This window comes from Babylonia areolata, chromosome 16, assembly GCF_041734735.1.
Source record: "Babylonia areolata isolate BAREFJ2019XMU chromosome 16, ASM4173473v1, whole genome shotgun sequence".
NCBI classification, from domain to species: Eukaryota; Metazoa; Mollusca; class Gastropoda; order Neogastropoda; family Buccinidae; genus Babylonia; species Babylonia areolata.
In genome coordinates, this window is record NC_134891.1 from 743,807 (window position 1) to 762,500 (window position 18,694).

The 18,694-nt window shown below is 48.3% G+C and overlaps 1 protein-coding gene across 1 annotated transcript in view; it reads left to right on the forward strand.

Moving 5' to 3' along the window:
• Positions 1 to 833: 833 nt before the first annotated feature.
• LOC143290714 (uncharacterized) overlaps positions 834 to 18,694 on the forward strand; it is a 28,211-nt gene continuing 10,350 nt past the window's right edge. Inside the window, exons 1-2 of the mRNA XM_076600230.1 lie at positions 834 to 1,066; positions 17,635 to 17,891. Coding sequence (XP_076456345.1) covers positions 17,637 to 17,891 — 255 coding nt within the window. The 5' untranslated portion in view covers positions 834 to 1,066; positions 17,635 to 17,636. The remainder of the gene's footprint in view (positions 1,067 to 17,634; positions 17,892 to 18,694) is intronic.

An 18,694-nucleotide genomic window follows, 5' to 3' on the forward strand; every position in this document is an offset into this window, starting at 1 on the left:
ACACACACAACTGAACACACACACATACACACTGGCACACACTCACACACACGCGTTCACACACACACACACACACACACACACACACACACACACACACACACACACACACGTCCCTTCATCTGGTTCTTTATGATCACCATTTCAAGTTGAATGGTGTGCTCGGAAGATTGGCGACAAAATGTGCCGTTGAGACAGAATCAAATTCTCGTTTTGGGCCGGCAACAAATACCATGTTTTTGGCGACGACAATAACTTGCCCGACGACAAATACCACTATGTTGGATGCAACAATAACATGCCCGACGACAAATACCACTATGTTGGATACAACAATAACATGCCCGACGACAAATACCACTATGTTGGATACAACAATAACATGCCCGACGACAAATACCACTATGTTGGATACAACAATAACTTGCCCGACAACAAATACCACTATGTTGGCGACGACAATAACATGCCCGACGACAAATACCACTATGTTGGATACAACTATAACATACCCGACAACAAATACCACTATGTTGGATACAACAATGACATAGCCGACGACAAATACCACTATGTTGGATACAACAATAACATGCCCCGGACAACAAATGCCAATATGTTGGCGACGACAATAACACGCCCGATTACAATCTGTACGGTCGTCGTGAAGATGGTCACATAAACAATGTCGCCAGCGACAAGATATACTCGGCGGCACCATACTAACCTATCTATCGCTACAGCCCCTACCACCCACCACCACTGGCTGCTAAGGTCTTGGGCTGGTGCATGCAGTGGCGGACCAGTGCACGAGTTTTGTGATAACCCACCTGACCCATCCCATTCTGGACCGACAGCTTCGAAAATCATCACTGTTCTTTGGTGTTCTTTTGGTTTTCTCTGCCCAGTGATATATACAACGGACAGAAATCCATTCCAGGACTTACCTGTGGAAGAGTCGCTAACCAAGGGGGGAAAAACCAAGCGTTCAGCTTGAAGTGCTTTCCTCCAAAAAGTTGGTCGCCCTGATTCGGATGGCAGACAGCTACAGACATCGATTTTGCAGGTTAGTGTGTAGGTACTGTCAGGTTAGTGTGTAGGTACTGTCAGGTTAGTGTGTAGTGTGTAGGTACTGTCAGGTTAGTGTGTAGGTACTGTCAGGTCAGTGTGTAGGTACTGTCAGGTCAGTGTGTAGTGTGTAGGTACTGTCAGGTTAGTGTGTAGGTACTGTCAGGTCAGTGTGTAGTGTGTAGGTATTGTCAGGTTAGTGTGTAGGTATTGTCAGGTTAGTGTGTAGTGTGTAGGTACTGTCAGGTCAGTGTGTAGTGTGTAGGTACTGTCAGGTTAGTGTGTAGGTACTGTCAGGTTAGTGTGTAGTGTGTAGGTACTGTCAGGTTAGTGTGTAGGTACTGTCAGGTTAGTGTGTAGGTACTGTCAGGTTAGTGTGTAGTGTGTAGGTACTGTCAGGTTAGTGTGTAGTGTAGGTACTGTCAGGTTAGTGTGTAGGTATTGTCAGGTTGGTGTGTAGGTACTGTCAGGTTAGTGTGTAGTGTGTAGGTACTGTCAGGTTAGTGTGTAGGTACTGTCAGGTTAGTGTGTAGTGTGTAGGTACTGTCAGGTTAGTGTGTAGGTACTGTCAGGTTAGTGTGTAGTGTGTAGGTATTGTCAGGTTAGTGTGTAGGTACTGTCAGGTTGGTGTGTAGGTACTGTCAGGTTAGTGTGTAGGTACTGTCAGGTTAGTGTGTAGTGTGTAGGTATTGTCAGGTTAGTGTGTAGGTACTGTCAGGTTGGTGTGTAGGTACTGTCAGGTTAGTGTGTAGGTATTGTCAGGTTAGTGTGTAGTGTGTAGGTATTGTCAGGTTAGTGTGTAGGTATTGTCAGGTTAGTGTGTAGTGTGTAGGTACTGTCAGGTCAGTGTGTAGTGTGTAGGTACTGTCAGGTTAGTGTGTAGGTATTGTCAGGTCAGTGTGTAGGTACTGTCAGGTTAGTGTGTAGGTACTGTCAGGTTAGTGTGTAGGTACTGTCAGGTCAGTGTGTAGTGTGTAGGTACTGTCAGGTCAGTGTGTAGGTACTGTCAGGTTGGTGTGTAGGTATTGTCAGGTTAGTGTGTAGGTACTGTCAGGTCAGTGTGTAGTGTGTAGGTATTGTCAGGTTAGTGTGTAGGTACTGTCAGGTCAGTGTGTAGGTACTGTCAGGTTGGTGTGTAGGTATTGTCAGGTTAGTGTGTAGGTACTGTCAGGTCTGTGACAGGTATTGTGTACAGGTCAGTGTACAGGTACAGCCTCAAACACTGAAAATTAAACAGGAAAAAAGACATCTTCACGGACGTATTAAAACATATGGCGCTATTATTTCCTAACGAGAAGCTTTTATGTTGTCGTCGTTGTTTATTCGTGTGTTTTTTCAGAAACTGTTCACTGTATTTTCATGATAAACTGAGCGGCGAACGTTGTTGAAAGAAATTGTCCCCCGGCCCCATGGTACAACAGGGGGCAGGTCTGCTGGCCACTCACCTGTTAGTCGTTGGGGCATCGTCAGTGACTGACAGCCCGGTGTGTAGGACAGAACGAACAGCGGGGAGGAAAGAACGAATCCTGCTCCATGTTCTGACATACTGGTGACATCTGCTTAGAATGTTTCTTTTCACGTTGAAATGTTATCATCAAAGACTGGTGATGGAGAAATCTGTTTGGATATTTCTTTCCACATTGAAATGTTATCATCAAAGACTGGTGATGGAGAAATCTGTTTGGATATTTCTTTTCACGTTGAAATGTTATCATCAAAGACTGGTGATGGAGAAATCTGTTTGGATATTTCTTTCCACATTGAAATGTTATCATCAAAGACTGCCGGGTTATGGACTGAGAAATCTGCTTAGAATATTTCTTTTCACATTGAAATGTTATCATCAAAGACTGGTGATGGAGAAATCTGTTTGGATATTTCTTTTCACGTTGAAATGTTATCATCAAAGCCTGGTGATAAAGAAATCTGCTGAGAATATTTCTTTTCACATTGAAATGTTATCATCAAAGCAAACAGTAAGAGAGAGAGGGGTGGGGTGGGGGTGGGTGGGGGGGGTGGGGGGGTGGGGGGCGTGTGTGTATGCAGAGTTGGCAGAAACAGGACAGACGGGGTGTGAAATCAGACATGAACATTGGATATAAACAGAAGTACAAATAAAGATAATCTCTTCGTGATCTTTGCAAAGGGCCATCTGCCATTCTGTAGTGGTCATCTGCCATCATGTAATGGTCATTGACCATTGGTCATCTGCCATCACGTAATGGTCATTAACCATTCTGTAGTGGTCATCTGCCATCATGTAATGGTCATTGACCATTCTGTGGTGGTCATCTGCACCATAGGTGGTAGGATATGCTTATGTTCATGTTTACATCATAGGTGAGAGGATAAGGCTATAGTTATATGTACACCATAGGTGGTAGGATATGACTAGGATTATATTTACACCATAGGTGATAGGATAAGGCTATGATTGTATTTACACCATAGGTGAGAGGATATGACTAGGATTATATTTACACCATAGGTGGTAGGATAAGGCTATGTTCATATTTACACCATAGGTGAGAGGATATGACTAGGATTATATTTACACCATAGGTGGTAGGATAAGGCTATGTTCATATTTACACCATAGGTGGTAGGATAAGGCTATGTTCATATTTACACCATAGGTGAGAGGATATGACTAGGATTATATTTACACCATAGGTGGTAGGATATGGCTATGTTCATATTTACATCATAGGTGAGAGGATAAGGCTATAATTATATTTAGACTCTTATAAACACACACACACACGCTCGCACACACACACACACACACACACACACACACACACACATATATATATATATATATATATATATATATATACACACACACACACGCTCGCACACACACACACACACACACACACACACACACACACACACACACACACACACACACACACACAACACAACACAACACACACACACACACACACACACACACACACACACAGAGTTCGTCACAGGCTGTCTTTAAAAACATCGGAGGGGTGGTGTGGGGAGGGATGGGGGTGACCCATGACTGAAGACATGACGCTGTCTCCCCTCCCTGTCCAACATGGAGATGGAGGCGGCATAAAGCACTCGCAGTATTAAACAACGTTTTGATCATGTCGCTGTAACCACGTTGACGTGGGTTTGCATTGTGAAGAGTGATGGTGACGACAGTGCTCCAGTCTGCAAACACACAGTCCCTCACACTTCACACTGGGTGACTTGTTCGCTTTTCAAACCCCCACGTCCCGCAGTGAATCTCCTGACATACAGCTGAAAATAAGTCAGCTGTGAACAAGTGGAAGCCCCCCCCCCCCCTCACAGCTAGACACGTCATTACACTTTCAAATGAAGCGGAAGGTGGTAGAATGGTTAAGACGCTCATCAGTCAGCGCAGTGCCCGTGATGGTCTGGGTTTGAATCTCGGTATCACGCTTCCTCCGGCCCAAGTTTGACTGGAAAATCAAACCGAGCGTCTTGTCCTTCAGATGAGATGATAAACCGAGGTGCAGCCCGCACTTGGCGCACTGAAAAAAGAACCCATGGCAACAAAAGTGTTGTCCCCCTGGCAGAATTCTTCAGAAGAAATCCACTCTGATAGGTACACAATGCATGCACTAAGCCTGACTAAGCGCGTTGGGTTTGGCTGCTGGTCAGACATCTGCCCAGCAGATGTGGTGTAGCCTGGATTGACTGGTCGTCACGCAGCTACCACTGCCGCTCTGTGTTCAGCTGCCCCTGCTTCAGAAGGGGGACGGTGGCCCCTGTGGTGATGCGTCCGACTGGACAGTGAGTGTTGTAGTGTTCAAATCCCGCTCTGACCGGAACCTCCTCCCCCCCCACTCCCCTCCACCTGACCCTGTGTGAAGGTCTGGTGCTAGCCTTTCCAACGTTACGAGAAATCGGGATCGTTGTGCAGCATGCACATTGCGTATGTAAAATACCCCACGGCAACAAAGGGGTTGTCCCCGACAAACCCGGCAGTCAAACAATTACACATACAGACAGAAAGACAGAAGAAATAGAAAGGTGTCGCTGTGTTGTGGCGACGCACTCTTCCCGAGGAGAGCAGTCTGCACAGGGTTGTTCTTGCTTTGGAGAGGGAGAGAGAGGGAGAGAGAGAGGGAGGGAGAGAGGGAGGGAGGGAGAGAGAGGGAGGGAGGGAGAGAGAGAGAGGGAGGGAGGGAGAGAGAGAGAGGGGTGGGTGGGGGGAGAGATGTTTGATTTTGAATGATTGATTGATTGATATAGACCACAGCTCCTAACGAAGGGTTATTTGAACAATGAACAACACGAGGATAAATGAACAATGAAAACAAGACTATGAAACAGCTATGTCTCTAAGTATGTAAGTCTTGTAGAAAAAAGAAAAAAAAACACCCAAAACAGGGAAATATTACGTATAACATCATGTGGAGAGAGAGAAACAGAGAGAGAACTCAGAAAGTTTTTTTGTTGTTTTAATCAAGGATTAAGATTTTAGACATGGCCTATTCTTCCAATCTGTCCTTGCTAATCTACATCAGTTACAATAGCACATATATAGTTAATGGAAAGGGGAGAAAGAGAGAAATCTTTGTGCAGAGAGAGAGAGAGAGAGAGAATCGTGAGGGAGGTTTGGGTGGCGTGACTGCTGCAACACCGTTTCAAAACTAGTGTTTCCAGAGTTTGTAACTTTGATATTGTTCACATTCCCGTTCCTTATTCAGGCCAAACGAATTGCTGAACACACTTTCAGTCACAGGATAAGCGTTCTTTTAAGGCCGCAGATTAGTTGTAGTAGGAGTAGTAGTAGTTAGTAGTATGTTGAAGAAGATCATATTGATGATGATGATGATGATGATGATGAGTACAGTATTAGTACTTTTTTTTGTTTTTTTTGTTGTTGTTTTTTGCTGATGTGTTATAGGACGTTTCAGTTATTTTATTTTGTTTTTCTTTTTTTGTGTGTGCTAGATTTTGACTCCTTCCAAGTCCAGTTTTGAAAAGCCCAATTTGACCTACGTCTTTCCCCGTGCTTTGTCTGTCTGTCTGTCTGTCTGTCTGTCTGTATGTATGTCTTTCTCTATTGAGACTCTTTTGAGACTACATCTGAATCTCAGTCTCTTTTGAGACTCTTGTGTCGTAGTTTTGATGGAAGCTGGTCAAAGAAAGAAGCTGCGCTGTTTGCACTGACAATCAAAGCATGTGTAAAGTTCTGTTGTTGGCCCGACCACCACTCCCCGGTTTGTGTGGGTCGATGGCTTGAAGTGAATGAATCATGGGAGTCTCACCTCCCCCCCCTCTCTCTCCCTTCCTCCCCTATTTCTCTCCCTCTGCACCTATCTCTCCCATATCCCTCCCTCTCTCTCCCTTCTTCCCTCTCTCTCTTCCACCTCCAGTCCCCCCCCCTCTCCCTGTCCCCCCCCCCCAACTCTCTCTTCATTTCAAGGTGACTTCTAATACGTTACTTTCACTAGGCCTGAGTGGACTGAGAACTGAACCGGGAGAACTTCTGACATATGGTTACTGACCTTGTTCAAAAGTGGATAGTTTACATTTTTCAGTCCTTTTAGAGTATAGCCCAACAAACAATTACCAAATATTCCAGTTTGCCGTATTTTATATACTTTATTCTCTGCGGGATACTGCAGATATCAGAAGGGCGTTGTTGAAATAATCGTCAGAGAAAAATGATTAAAACAAAATTCTCCTCAGAGGAAGCAATTATCCGAAATGCCCTTTTGGCGCCAACATGAAGCCATACACACACGTCTGCCATGACCCAGTAAATATGTCGGTAAGTAGGGCGAGACCTGCAGAGGAAATGCCCCTCTAAGTGCGCGACGCTTTGGGCTCCATGTTAGTTTGTTTCGGCAACACACAGCCAGTTAAAAAAAAGAAAAAAGAAAAAAAAAGGCAGGCTGTGCTCCACCCCCTTATATACCCTCCACCCCATCTCCCTCTACGTTGCAGCTGTGATCCGCGATAGGTATCACCACCACCACCCGCCCCTCCCTTATCCCCTCATTCACACCCCCACACTCACACCCCCGTTACCACCTGACGACCTTGACCTCAAGTGACTGCCTTCGAAAAAAAAAAAAAAATCTTCACAGCATGTTGTGCAACCCACTTTTAGGGAGAAGACAAGATGAATACCGCAGCAAATTTGGCTTCGGTGCGTTGCCGTGTGTGTGGCAGAATGGTTTGGACGCTAGTCTTCCAGTACAGGTGTCCGCCACGGTCTGGGTTCGATTCTCGCTCGCTCTCTCTCGCCCTTTCTCCTACTTTGACTGGAAAATGGAACTTGTGTCCAGTCGGTCATTCAGTTGGGACGATACCCCGAGTTCCTGTGTGCAGCACGCACTTGGCGCACTGAAAAAAGAACCCGTGTCAAGAAAAGTCCTCTGGCAAAATTCTGTGGAGAAAAAAAATCACTCTGATAGACTGATAGGTACACAAATATACGTGCATCCACTCTCCTTCATTTCAGTCTTTCAAAACTGGTCTGAAAACACCTCTTTTTGAAAACGCCTATTCATAGACCTTCTATACCTTTTCAGTTATAAGCCATGCAAACTCTCTCTCTCTCTCTCTCTCTCTCTCTTCGTTGTGTGTGTGTGTGTGTGTGTGTGTGTGTGTGTGTGTGTGTGTGTGTGTGTGTTTTGATGTTTATTGTAAAGCGCTTTGAGCTCTCTTTAAGGGAGGAAAGAGCTCAACAAATGTCCATTATTATTATTACACACACACACACACACACACACACTGTAATTTAGAAAGTATAGTGACGCATTACACGTTGCAGGCTTGCGTTGATGCCTTCCGTCTTTATTAATACGTAACCCAGTTCAGTTTCATGAATAGCTTTGGAACACCTCCCCACACCAAACACACACGCACGCACACACACACACACACACACACACACACACACACACACAGCGAGAAGGAGAGGTGATGTACAGTACAGGTAAAAAGTAGAATCATGCATGGCCTTCAGCCTTGTCCTTCACTTCTTCCAGCCTCCCCCACCACCACCCCTCCCCCCCCACAACTGAACCAACCCTGACAGATCCATCCCCACCCCCCCTCCCTCCCCCCACAACTGAACCAGCCCTGACAGATCCATCCCCCCTCCCTCCCCCCTGATAAAGAAGGAGGTGAGTTATGTCCCCTGATGTACAGGACTGCTGAAGTGGGCCATTGTTGCCGCCCTGTGGAGTACCTACACTGTTGGTGACTGTTGACTGGCCAAAGTTTGAGGCATACATACACTGTTGGTGACTGTTGACTGGGCCAAAGTTTGAGGCATACATACACTGTTGGTGACTGTTGACTGGGCCAAAGTTTGAGGCATACATACACTGTTGGTGACTGTTGACGGGCCAAAGTTTGAGGCATACATACACTGTTGGTGACTGTTGACTGGGCCAAAGTTTGAGGCATACATACACTGTTGGTGACTGTTGACGGGCCAAAGTTTGAGGCATACATACACTGTTGGTGACTGTTGACTGGCCAAAGTTTGAGGCATACATACACTGTTGGTGACTGTTGACTGGGCCAAAGTTTGAGGCATACATACACTGTTGGTGACTGTTGACGGGCCAAAGTTTGAGGCATACATACACTGTTCGTGACTGTTGACTGGGCCAAAGTTTGAGGCATACATACACTGTTGGTGACTGTTGACTGGGCCAAAGTTTGAGGCATACATACACTGTTGGTGACTGTTGACTGGGCCAAAGTTTGAGGCATACATACACTGTTGGTGACTGTTGACGGGCCAAAGTTTGAGGCATACATACACTGTTGGTGACTGTTGACGGGCAAAAGTTTGAGGCATACATACACTGTTGGTGACTGTTGACGGGCCAAAGTTTGAGGCATACATACACTGTTGGTGACTGTTGACGGGCCAAAGTTTGAGGCATACATACACTGTTGGTGACTGTTGACTGGGCCAAAGTTTGAGGCATACATACACTGTTGGTGACTGTTGACGGGCCAAAGTTTCAGGCATACATACACTGTTGGTGACTGTTGACGGGCCAAAGTTTCAGGCATACATACACTGTTGGTGACTGTTGACTGGGCCAAAGTTTGAGGCATACATACACTGTTGGTGACTGTTGACGGGCCAAAGTTTGAGGCATACATACACTGTTGGTGACTGTTGACGGGCCAAAGTTTGAGGCATACATACACTGTTGGTGACTGTTGACGGGCCAAAGTTTGAGGCATACATACACTGTTGGTGACTGTTGACTGGGCCAAAGTTTGAGGCATACATACACTGTTGGTGACTGTTGACGGGCCAAAGTTTGAGGCCCAGTTCTCCTTGTGTTGTTTCATGACCTGTGTGTCCGGTACGAACCAACCCTTCATAACGCTTCTCTTGACTTTGGTGTTTTTATTTCATTTTATTTATTTATTCATTTTTTTAATAATAAATATAGTCCAGTTCCCATTGCTTAAGTATCCCCAAGGCTGGCTGAAGTATCCCCAAGGCAGGATGAGGTATCCCCAAGACTGGCTGAAGTATCCCCAAGACAGGCTGAAGTATCCCCAAGACTGGCTGAAGTATCCCCAAGACAGGCTGAAGTATCCCCAAGACTGGCTGAAGTATCCCCAAGGCAGGCTGAAGTATCCCCAAGACTGGCTGAAGTATCCCCAAGACTGGCTGAAGTATCCCGAAGGCAGGTTGAAGTATCCTCAAGGCAGGCTGAAGTATCCCCAAGGCTGGTTGAAGTATCCCCAAGGCATTTTGTGTGTGTGCGTTGGAGGGAGTGAGGATGTGCGTGTGGTGGGGGATGGGGGGGGGGAGGGGAGGGGAGTGCGGATGTGTGTGTGGTGGGGGAGGGGGGGGGGGGGAGGGGGAGGGGAGTGCGGATGTGCGTGTGGTGGGGGGATGGGGGGGGGGGGGGAGGGGAGGGGAGTGCGGATGTGTGTGTGGTGGGGGATGGGGGGGGGAGGGGAGGGGAGTGCGGATGTGTGTGTGGTGGGGGATGGGGGGGGGGGGGAGGGGAGGGGAGTGCGGATGTGCGTGTGGTGGGGGATGGGGGGGGGGGGGGGGGGGGAGGGGAGGGGAGTGCGGATGTGTGTGTAGAAATGAAAAGGGAATGCTACTCTTATAGATGTTGTAGGCTGAAGACCTGAAGCGCATGTCGTTTGGCGAAACGTATTTTCTTCTTCTTCTCTCGCCTTTCTCTCTCTCTCTCTCTCTCTCTCTCTCTCTCTCTCTCTCTTTCAGGCAAGAGAGAAACGCCATCCATGACAGATAGAGATAGGGGAGAAAGAAAGAGACAGAGAACTCATTCATTCATTCATTCATTTATTCATCTTCATTTTCCAACGATGGAAAATGCCACATTGGCCGAATTACATCTGCAGTTGTTTTAATTAAGACATGCACGCACGCACAGACACATCCGCACGCAAGCACACACACACACACACACACACACACACACACACACACACACACACACATCATCCAGAATGGGGTGAGCCACTGACGGCCCTATTCCAGAGCACGTGCACACCTTTCTGTCTTTGTCTTTCTGCCCCGTCGTTTTCCACCTGCTGTGCACACGTCGTTATCGGTGTAATCATGAACCGTCACTTGTATTGTCTGGCTGCTCCTCCACCCCCTTCCTCCCTCCCCACCCCTCCACCCCCCTTCCTCCCTCCCCACCCCTCCACCTCCCTTCCTCCCTCCCCACCCCTCCACCCTCCTTCCTCCCTCCCCACCCCTCCACCTCCCTTCCTCCCTCCCCACCCCTCACCCCCCTTCCTCCCTCCCCACCCCTCCACCCCCTTCCTCCCTCCCCACCCCTCCACCTCCCTTCCTCCCTCCCCACCCCTCCACCCCCTTCCTCCCTCCCCACCCCTCCACCTCCTTCCTCCCTCCCCACTCCTCCACCCCCTTCCTCCCTCCCCACCCCTCAATCCCCCTTCCTCCCTCCCCACCCCTCCACCTCCCTTCCTCCCTCCCCACCCCTCCACCCCCCTTCCTCCCTCCCCACCCCTCCACCCCCTTCCTCCCTCCCCACCCCTCCACCTCCCTTCCTCCCTCCCCACCCCTCCACCCCCCTTCCTCCCTCCCCACCCCTCCACCTCCCTTCCTCCCTCCCCACCCCTCCACCCCCTTCCTCCCTCCCCACCCCTCCACCTCCCTTCCTCCCTCCCCACCCCTCCATCCCCCTTCCTCCCTCCCCACCCCTCCACCTCCCTTCCTCCCTCCCCACCCCTCAATCCCCCTTCCTCCCTCCCCACCCCTCCACCTCCCTTCCTCCCTCCCCACCCCTCCACCCCCCTTCCTTCCCTCCCCACCCCTCCACCCCCCTTCCTCCCTCCCCACCCCTCAATCCCCCTTCCTCCCTCCCCACCCCTCCACCTCCCTTCCTCCCTCCCCACCCCTCCACCCCCCTTCCTCCCTCCCCACCCCTCCACCCCCCTTCCTCCCTCCCCACCCCTCCACCTCCCTTCCTCCCTCCCCACCCCTCCACCTCCCTTCCTCCCTCCCCACCCCTCCACCTCCCTTCCTCCCTCCCCACCCCTCCACCTCCCTTCCTCCCTCCCCACCCCTCCACCTCCCTTCCTCCCTCCCCACCCCTCAATCCCCCTTCCTCCCTCCCCACCCCTCCACCTCCCTTCCTCCCTCCCCACCCCTCCACCCCCCTTCCTCCCTCCCCACCCCTCCACCTCCCTTCCTCCCTCCCCACCCCTCCACCCCCCTTCCTCCCTCCCCACCCCTCAATCCCCCTTCCTCCCTCCCCACCCCTCAATCCCCCTTCCTCTCTCCCCACCCCTCCACCCCCTTCCTCCCTCCCCACCCCTCCACCCCCTTCCTCCCTCCCCCACCCCTCCACCTCCCTTCCTCCCTCCCCACCCCTCCACCCCCTCCCTCCCCACCCCTCCACCTCCCTTCCTCCCTCCCCACCCCTCCACCTCCCTTCCTCCCTCCCCACCCCTCCACCTCCCTTCCTCCCTCCCCACCCCTCCACCCCCCTTCCTCCCTCCCCACCCCTCCACCTCCCTTCCTCCCTCCCCACCCCTCCACCTCCCTTCCTCCCTCCCCACCCATCCACCTCCCTTCCTCCCTCCCCACCCCTCCACCCCCTTCCTCCCTCCCCACCCCTCCACCCCCCTTCCTCTCTCCCCACCCCTCCCCCTTCCTTCCTCCCTCCCCACCCCTCCATCCTCCCTTCCTCCCTCCCCACCCCTCCACCCCCCTTCCTCCCTCCCCACCCCTCCACCTCCCTTCCTCCCTCCCCACCCCTCACACTCACCCCCCATCCTCCCTCCCCACCCCTCACACCCCCCCCAATCCTCCCTCCCCACCCCTCACACTCACCCCCCATCCTCCCTCCCCACCCCTCACACTCATACCTCACCCTCCCTCCCCACCCCTCACACTCATACCTCACCCTCCCCACCCCTCACACTCACCCCCCATCCTCCCCTTTTTGGCGGCCAATACCCCCGGACTGTGGTGTAACACCTGGATCTGGTGGGGGATCATTATCAAGCGGTAGAAATATTACTGCTTGGCTTAAAAAATATATTTTAGAAAGTGTCCCCCCTCGCTTTAACGGAAGTGGAAGTTTGGCCTTTACACACAAAAATTGGAAGTTTCTCAAACTCCCACGTCAAAGAGGAATCTTCTCACTCGATTTAATACACAAACAGTTGGAAGTTTCTGCTGCTTGCTTAAAAAAAAAAAGTGGAAGATGTTCACCCCACCCCACACACCACTCATCGTTCTATGAAAAAAAAGGTATCTACCTGTGTTTAAATAAAAGACTGGAAGTGTCTTCACCTCGCCTTGTCTCTCCCTCTCTCTTTGTTCTCTCCCCCCCCTCTCTCTCTCTGTTTCTCACACCCTCGCTCCCTTTCTCTGTCTCTCTCGCCCTCCTTACAAAATCTCTGTCTCTCTCTTCCCTCCCTCTCTCTCCCTCCCTTCATCTCTCCGCCCCCCCCCTCTCAACTCACCCTCCCTTTCCCCCTCCCTCCCTCCCCCCTCCCTTCCTTCCTTCCCTTCTCTCTTTCCCTCCCTCCCCCCTCTCTCTCTCCATCCCCTCTCTTTCCCTCCCTCCCCCTCTCTCTCCCTCCCTTTCCCCCCTCTCTCTCTCCCACTCTCTCTCCTCTCCCTCCCCCTCTCTCTCTCCATCCCCCTCTCTTTCCCTCCCTTCCTCCCTCTCTCCCTCCGTTTCCCCCCTCCTCCACCTCCCCTCTCTCTCCCCCCCCCCCTCTCTTTCCCTCACCCTCTCCTCCCTCCCCCCTCTCCCTCCCTTTCCCCCCCTCTCTCTCCACTCTCCTCCTCTCCCCCCCCCCCTCTCCCCTCATCCTCCCTCCCTCTCTCTCCTCCCTCCCACTCCTTCCTCCTCCATCCCCTCTCTCCCTCCCTCTCTCTCTCCTTCCCTATCTCCTCCCTGTCTCTGCAGTAACATATGAGAACATGATAGAGTGTAGAAAAAAAGAGAATAAATAAATAAATAAATGAAAAAAAAAGAAAAAAAAAAGACTGTTAGAAGTGGCTTTGATCATGAATTCTGGTAGACCGGATGGAGAGAGACTGCTTTCCTCAACAAAAGACGTCTTGAGTGCGTCGCCACGACATTTATTCATTCATATTTTAAAGTAATTAAAAAAAAATTCATTGGTTGTCTGGAACGGTAATTGTGGTGTATCTGTTCTGAAGACATGTCAGTGACTGCACAGCCGCTGTATAAAGAAAAAAAAGAAGAAAAGAAAAGAAAACCCCGCATATATAACTATAGAACCATTCACTGCCTTCATTGTCGGCTGCTGTCTGTCTACAGTGCATCCTGGGGATGTTAGTGCGTTGAATTGTATGTTATTATGTTCTGTGTTAGTTCAATGTTATTGCGTTAATTTGTATGTTATTTTATTCTGTGTTGGTGGAATGTTATTGCGTTGAATTGTATGTTATTGTGTTCTGTGTTGGTTGAATGTTATTGCGTTAATTTGTATGTTATTTTGTTCTGTGTTGGTGGAATGTTATTGCGTTAATTGTATGTTATTTTGTTCTGTGTTGGTTGAATGTTATTGCGTTAATTGTATGTTATTTTATTCTGTGCTGGTTGAATGTTATTGCGTTGAATTGTATGTTATTGTGTTCTGTGTTGGTTGAATGTTATTGCGTTAATTTGTATGTTATTTTGTTCTGTGTTGGTTGAATGTTATTGCGTTGAATTGTATGTTATTTTATTCTGTGTTGGTGGAATGTTATTGCGTTGAATTGTATGTTATCGTGTTCTGTGTTGGTTGAATGTTATTGCGTTAATTTGTATGTTATTTTGTTCTGTGTTGGTTGAATGTTATTGCGTTAATTGTATGTTATTTTGTTCTGTGTTAGTTGAATGTTATTGCGTTAAATTGTATGTTATTATGTTCTGTGTTAGTTGAATGTTATTGCGTTGAATTGTATGTTATTATGTTCTGTGTTGGTTGAATGTTATTGCGTTAAATTGTATGTTATTATGTTCTGTGTTGGTTGAATGTTATTGCGTTAATTTGTATGTTATTTTGTTCTGTGTTGGTTGAATGTTATTGCGTTAATTTGTATGTTATTATGTTCTGTGTTGGTTGAATGTTATTGCGTTAATTTGTATGTTATTTTGGTCTATGTTGGTTGACTGTCACTTATTTCATGACGTTTTTCTGTCCGCCGTCTCGTTGTATATCATTTCACTGTTTTATTTATTTATCTATTTTATTTGCTTATAAAAATACACGTATTAAAGTTAGAAATGCTCGTTTTTTACATCTTTTGCTTTACAAATGAACGGTGGTTTTTGTAGTGTTGTGGGTTTTGTATTGAGTTGTGTTGTTACATTTTTTGTTTGTGTTTCGTTTTGTGACATCGACACTCTTGGCAACAATTCATATTCTGTGACATCGACACTCTTGACAGCAAGACACATTCTGTGACATCGACACCCTTGACAACAAGACACATTCTGTGACATCGACACTCTTGGCAACAATTCATATTCTGTGACATCGACACTCTTGACAGCAAGACACATTCTGTGACATCGACACCCTTGACAACAAGACACATTCTGTGACATCGACACTCTTGACAACAATTCATATTCTGTGACATCGACACCCTTGACAACAAGACACATTCTGTGACACCGACACCCTTGACAGCAAGACATAGTCTGTGACATCGACACTCTTGACAGCAAGACATATTCTGTGACATCGACACTCTTGACAGCAAGACATATTCTGTGACATCGACACTCTTGACAACAAGACATATTCTGTGACATCGACACTCTTGACAACAAGACACATTCTGTGACATCGACACTCTTGACAACAAGACATAGTCTGTGACATCGACACTCTTGACAACAAGACACATTCTGTGACATCGACACCCTTGACAACAAGACACATTCTGTGACACCGACACTCTTGACAACAAGACACATTCTGTGACATCGACACTCTTGACAACAAGACACATTCTGTGACATCGACACCCTTGACAACAAGACATTCTGTGACATCGACACCCTTGACAACAAGACACATTCTGTGACATCGACACTCTTGACAGCAAGACACATTCTGTGACATTCTGCATAGAGTCTTGCGTAATATCTGTTAAGTTCTGCACGTGTGTTGAAGCGTGTTCGCCTCACTTGTGGCACTTAGCAAACAGCTCAGAAAAAAAAGAACCACCACAGTTAACATCTATAAATTTCTGACACACAAAAGGCTGCATTACACAGCTTTCACAAGAGCAATCGTAGTTTAATGTTTGACATTTCTGATCGTTCTGTCTGTTCACCATCTCGACCACAGAAAAAGAAAGAAGATAAGAAAAAGAGTGGTGCTGTACTGTGGAGACACGCTCTCCCCGGGGACAGCGGCACGGAGAAATCTGTTGCGACAAAACGGTAATGCGATACAATACAATGCAGTACAGGTCCTAGAGAGGAGCGGCCTGCCCAGCATCGAAAGCCTGCTGATCCAGTGTCAGCTACGCTGGACAGGACACGTTGTCCGCATGACAGACAGCAGGATCCCGAAGATGCTTTTGTATGGCCAGCTGAAGGAGGCCTCTGTGAACTTGGAAGACCCTGCAAGCGATTCAAGGACACCTTGAAGACAAACCTCAAAGCCTGTGACATAGACATCGCTTCCTGGGAAACTGATGCCCTTGACCGCTCTCGCTGGAGGATGCTGTGCTCTGGTGGCATAAAGACGTTTGAAAACAAGAGAACGCTGGCCATTAAGGAGAAGCGTGAGTGAAGGAAGCAGGGCTCAACTTCTGGAGACGTTTTCCCTTGCAACACCTGTGGGAAGTGCTGCGCATCCAGAATCGGCCTCTTCCCCCATAATTATGAGGACACACACCGACAGATAAGCCTGCCTGCCTACTCGTCCGTCGGTCCGACGGGGACTGCATTACAGTACAATAGTGTGCAATAGGGGCCTAGAGTGTTATGCGATACATTTCAATTCGACTCATTGCGATACAATACAATACGATACGGTACAATACTCTAAGATACACTACAGCGTTCAACCACAGATTAATGCAGTTCAATAGAGTACAATAATGTGCATTGGGGTCCTGCAGTTTTTTTGCGATACAATTCAGTACCATACATTGCAATACATTACAATGCAATACGATAGGGTACAACATGATAAGATACACTAGTGTTCATCCACAGATTAATGCAGTTCAATAGAGTACAATAATGTGCAATAGGGGTCTACAGTGTTATGCGATACAGTTCAATACGATACATTACAATACAATACAATGCAATACGATACAATACAATGCAATACGATACATTGCAATACAATGCAATACAATTCAATACGATACAATACAATGCAATACGATACAATGCAATACGATACATTGCAATAGAATGCAATACGATACATTGCAATAGAATGCAATACGATACATTGCAATAGAATGCAATACGATACATTGCAATACAATACAATGCAATACGACACACTGCAATGCAGTACAATGCAACACGATACTGTACAACACAATACGCTACGATTCACGACAATACATCACGTGAAGTGATGGCCTAGAGGTAACACGTCCCCATAGGAAGCGAGAGAATCTGAGCGCGCTGATTCGAATCACGGCTCAGCCGCCGATATTTTCTCCCCCTCTACCAGACCATGAGTGGTGGTCTGGACGCTAGCCATTCGAATGAGACGATAAACCGAGGTCCCGTGTGCAGCACGCATTTAGCGCACGTAAAAGAACCCACGGCAACAAAAGGGTTGTTCCTGGCAAAAAAAATCCACTTCGATAGGAAAAACAAATAAAATTGCACGCAGGAAAAAATACAAAAAAAAGGGGGGGTGGCGCTGTAGTGTAGCGACGCGCTCTCCCTGGGGAGAGCAGCCCGAATTTCACACGGAGAAATTTGTTGTGATAAAAAGAAATACAATATGCAATATACATCCTTCATCCACAGAACACCTGACGGAAACCACCAACACCGCTCAGTGCTTCGTTTTTTGTTTCGTTGCCGGTAGCAATGGAGGATGGCGGAGCCACACAAAGGGAGATCACTGCCAACAACTACTCGCCAGTCGTCCTGCCCCCCACCTCCTCCCCCTGCCCCTCTTCCTCCTCCTCCTCCTCCGTGCAGCGGCCCCACCGGTGCGGGACGTGTCAGAGGTCGTTCCGGGAGGTGTCCACCCTGAGGAAGCACGAGCAGCTTCACCGCGCCGACAGGCCCTACGTGTGTAACACGTGCGGCAAGTCGTTCCTCTGGTCCTCCAACCTCAAGGTACGTGTGGGTGGTGGTGGTGGTGGTGGTGTGTGTGTGTGTGTGTGTGTGTAATTATGTGTGTGCGTGTGAATGGGGGACCAAAGCGGACATTACATCACACACACACACACACACACACACACACACACACACACACACACACATCTCTCTCTGTCAGTGTATATATATGTGTGTGTGTTTACATCTCTCTCTCTCTCTCTCTCTCTCTCTCTCTCTCTCTCTCTATATATATATATATATATATATATAAAATTAGAGAGATTATATACGTGTGTGTGTGTGTGTACGCGCGTGCGCTCGCGCCCGCATGTGTATAGGTGTGACTTTGTCTGACACGGGGTCCGAAGTGAGCATAGCACGGCATGCATGCAGTGTGGACTGGAACCCACGACCCCTGGCTGACATCAGCGACAACAACGTTACTAGTAAACAGCGCTGCAGCCTGAGGGCCCACTTGGTACCTGCCGAGCCGCGCGGGCACCTCCACAAGTGTGACAGCGGAGCTGGGGAAACTGCACGTGCTAGTCGTCAGGTCAACACGCCCCAGACGGCAAAGCGTTGTCACCGCGTCGAAGATAAAAGAATATATATATATATATATATATATATGTATATATAAAGAAAAGCAAACATGACAGGATTAAACAAACAATACGTTAAAGGGCAAAACGACAGTAACTGGTGAACCATGGGCGTGGTGGATGAGAAAGGTAGCAGTGGGGGTGGGTGGGGGTGTGATACCCGTGAGCTATGACTGCGGGGGGGAAAAAAGAAAAAAAAAAACACGCAAGGAAGGGAGG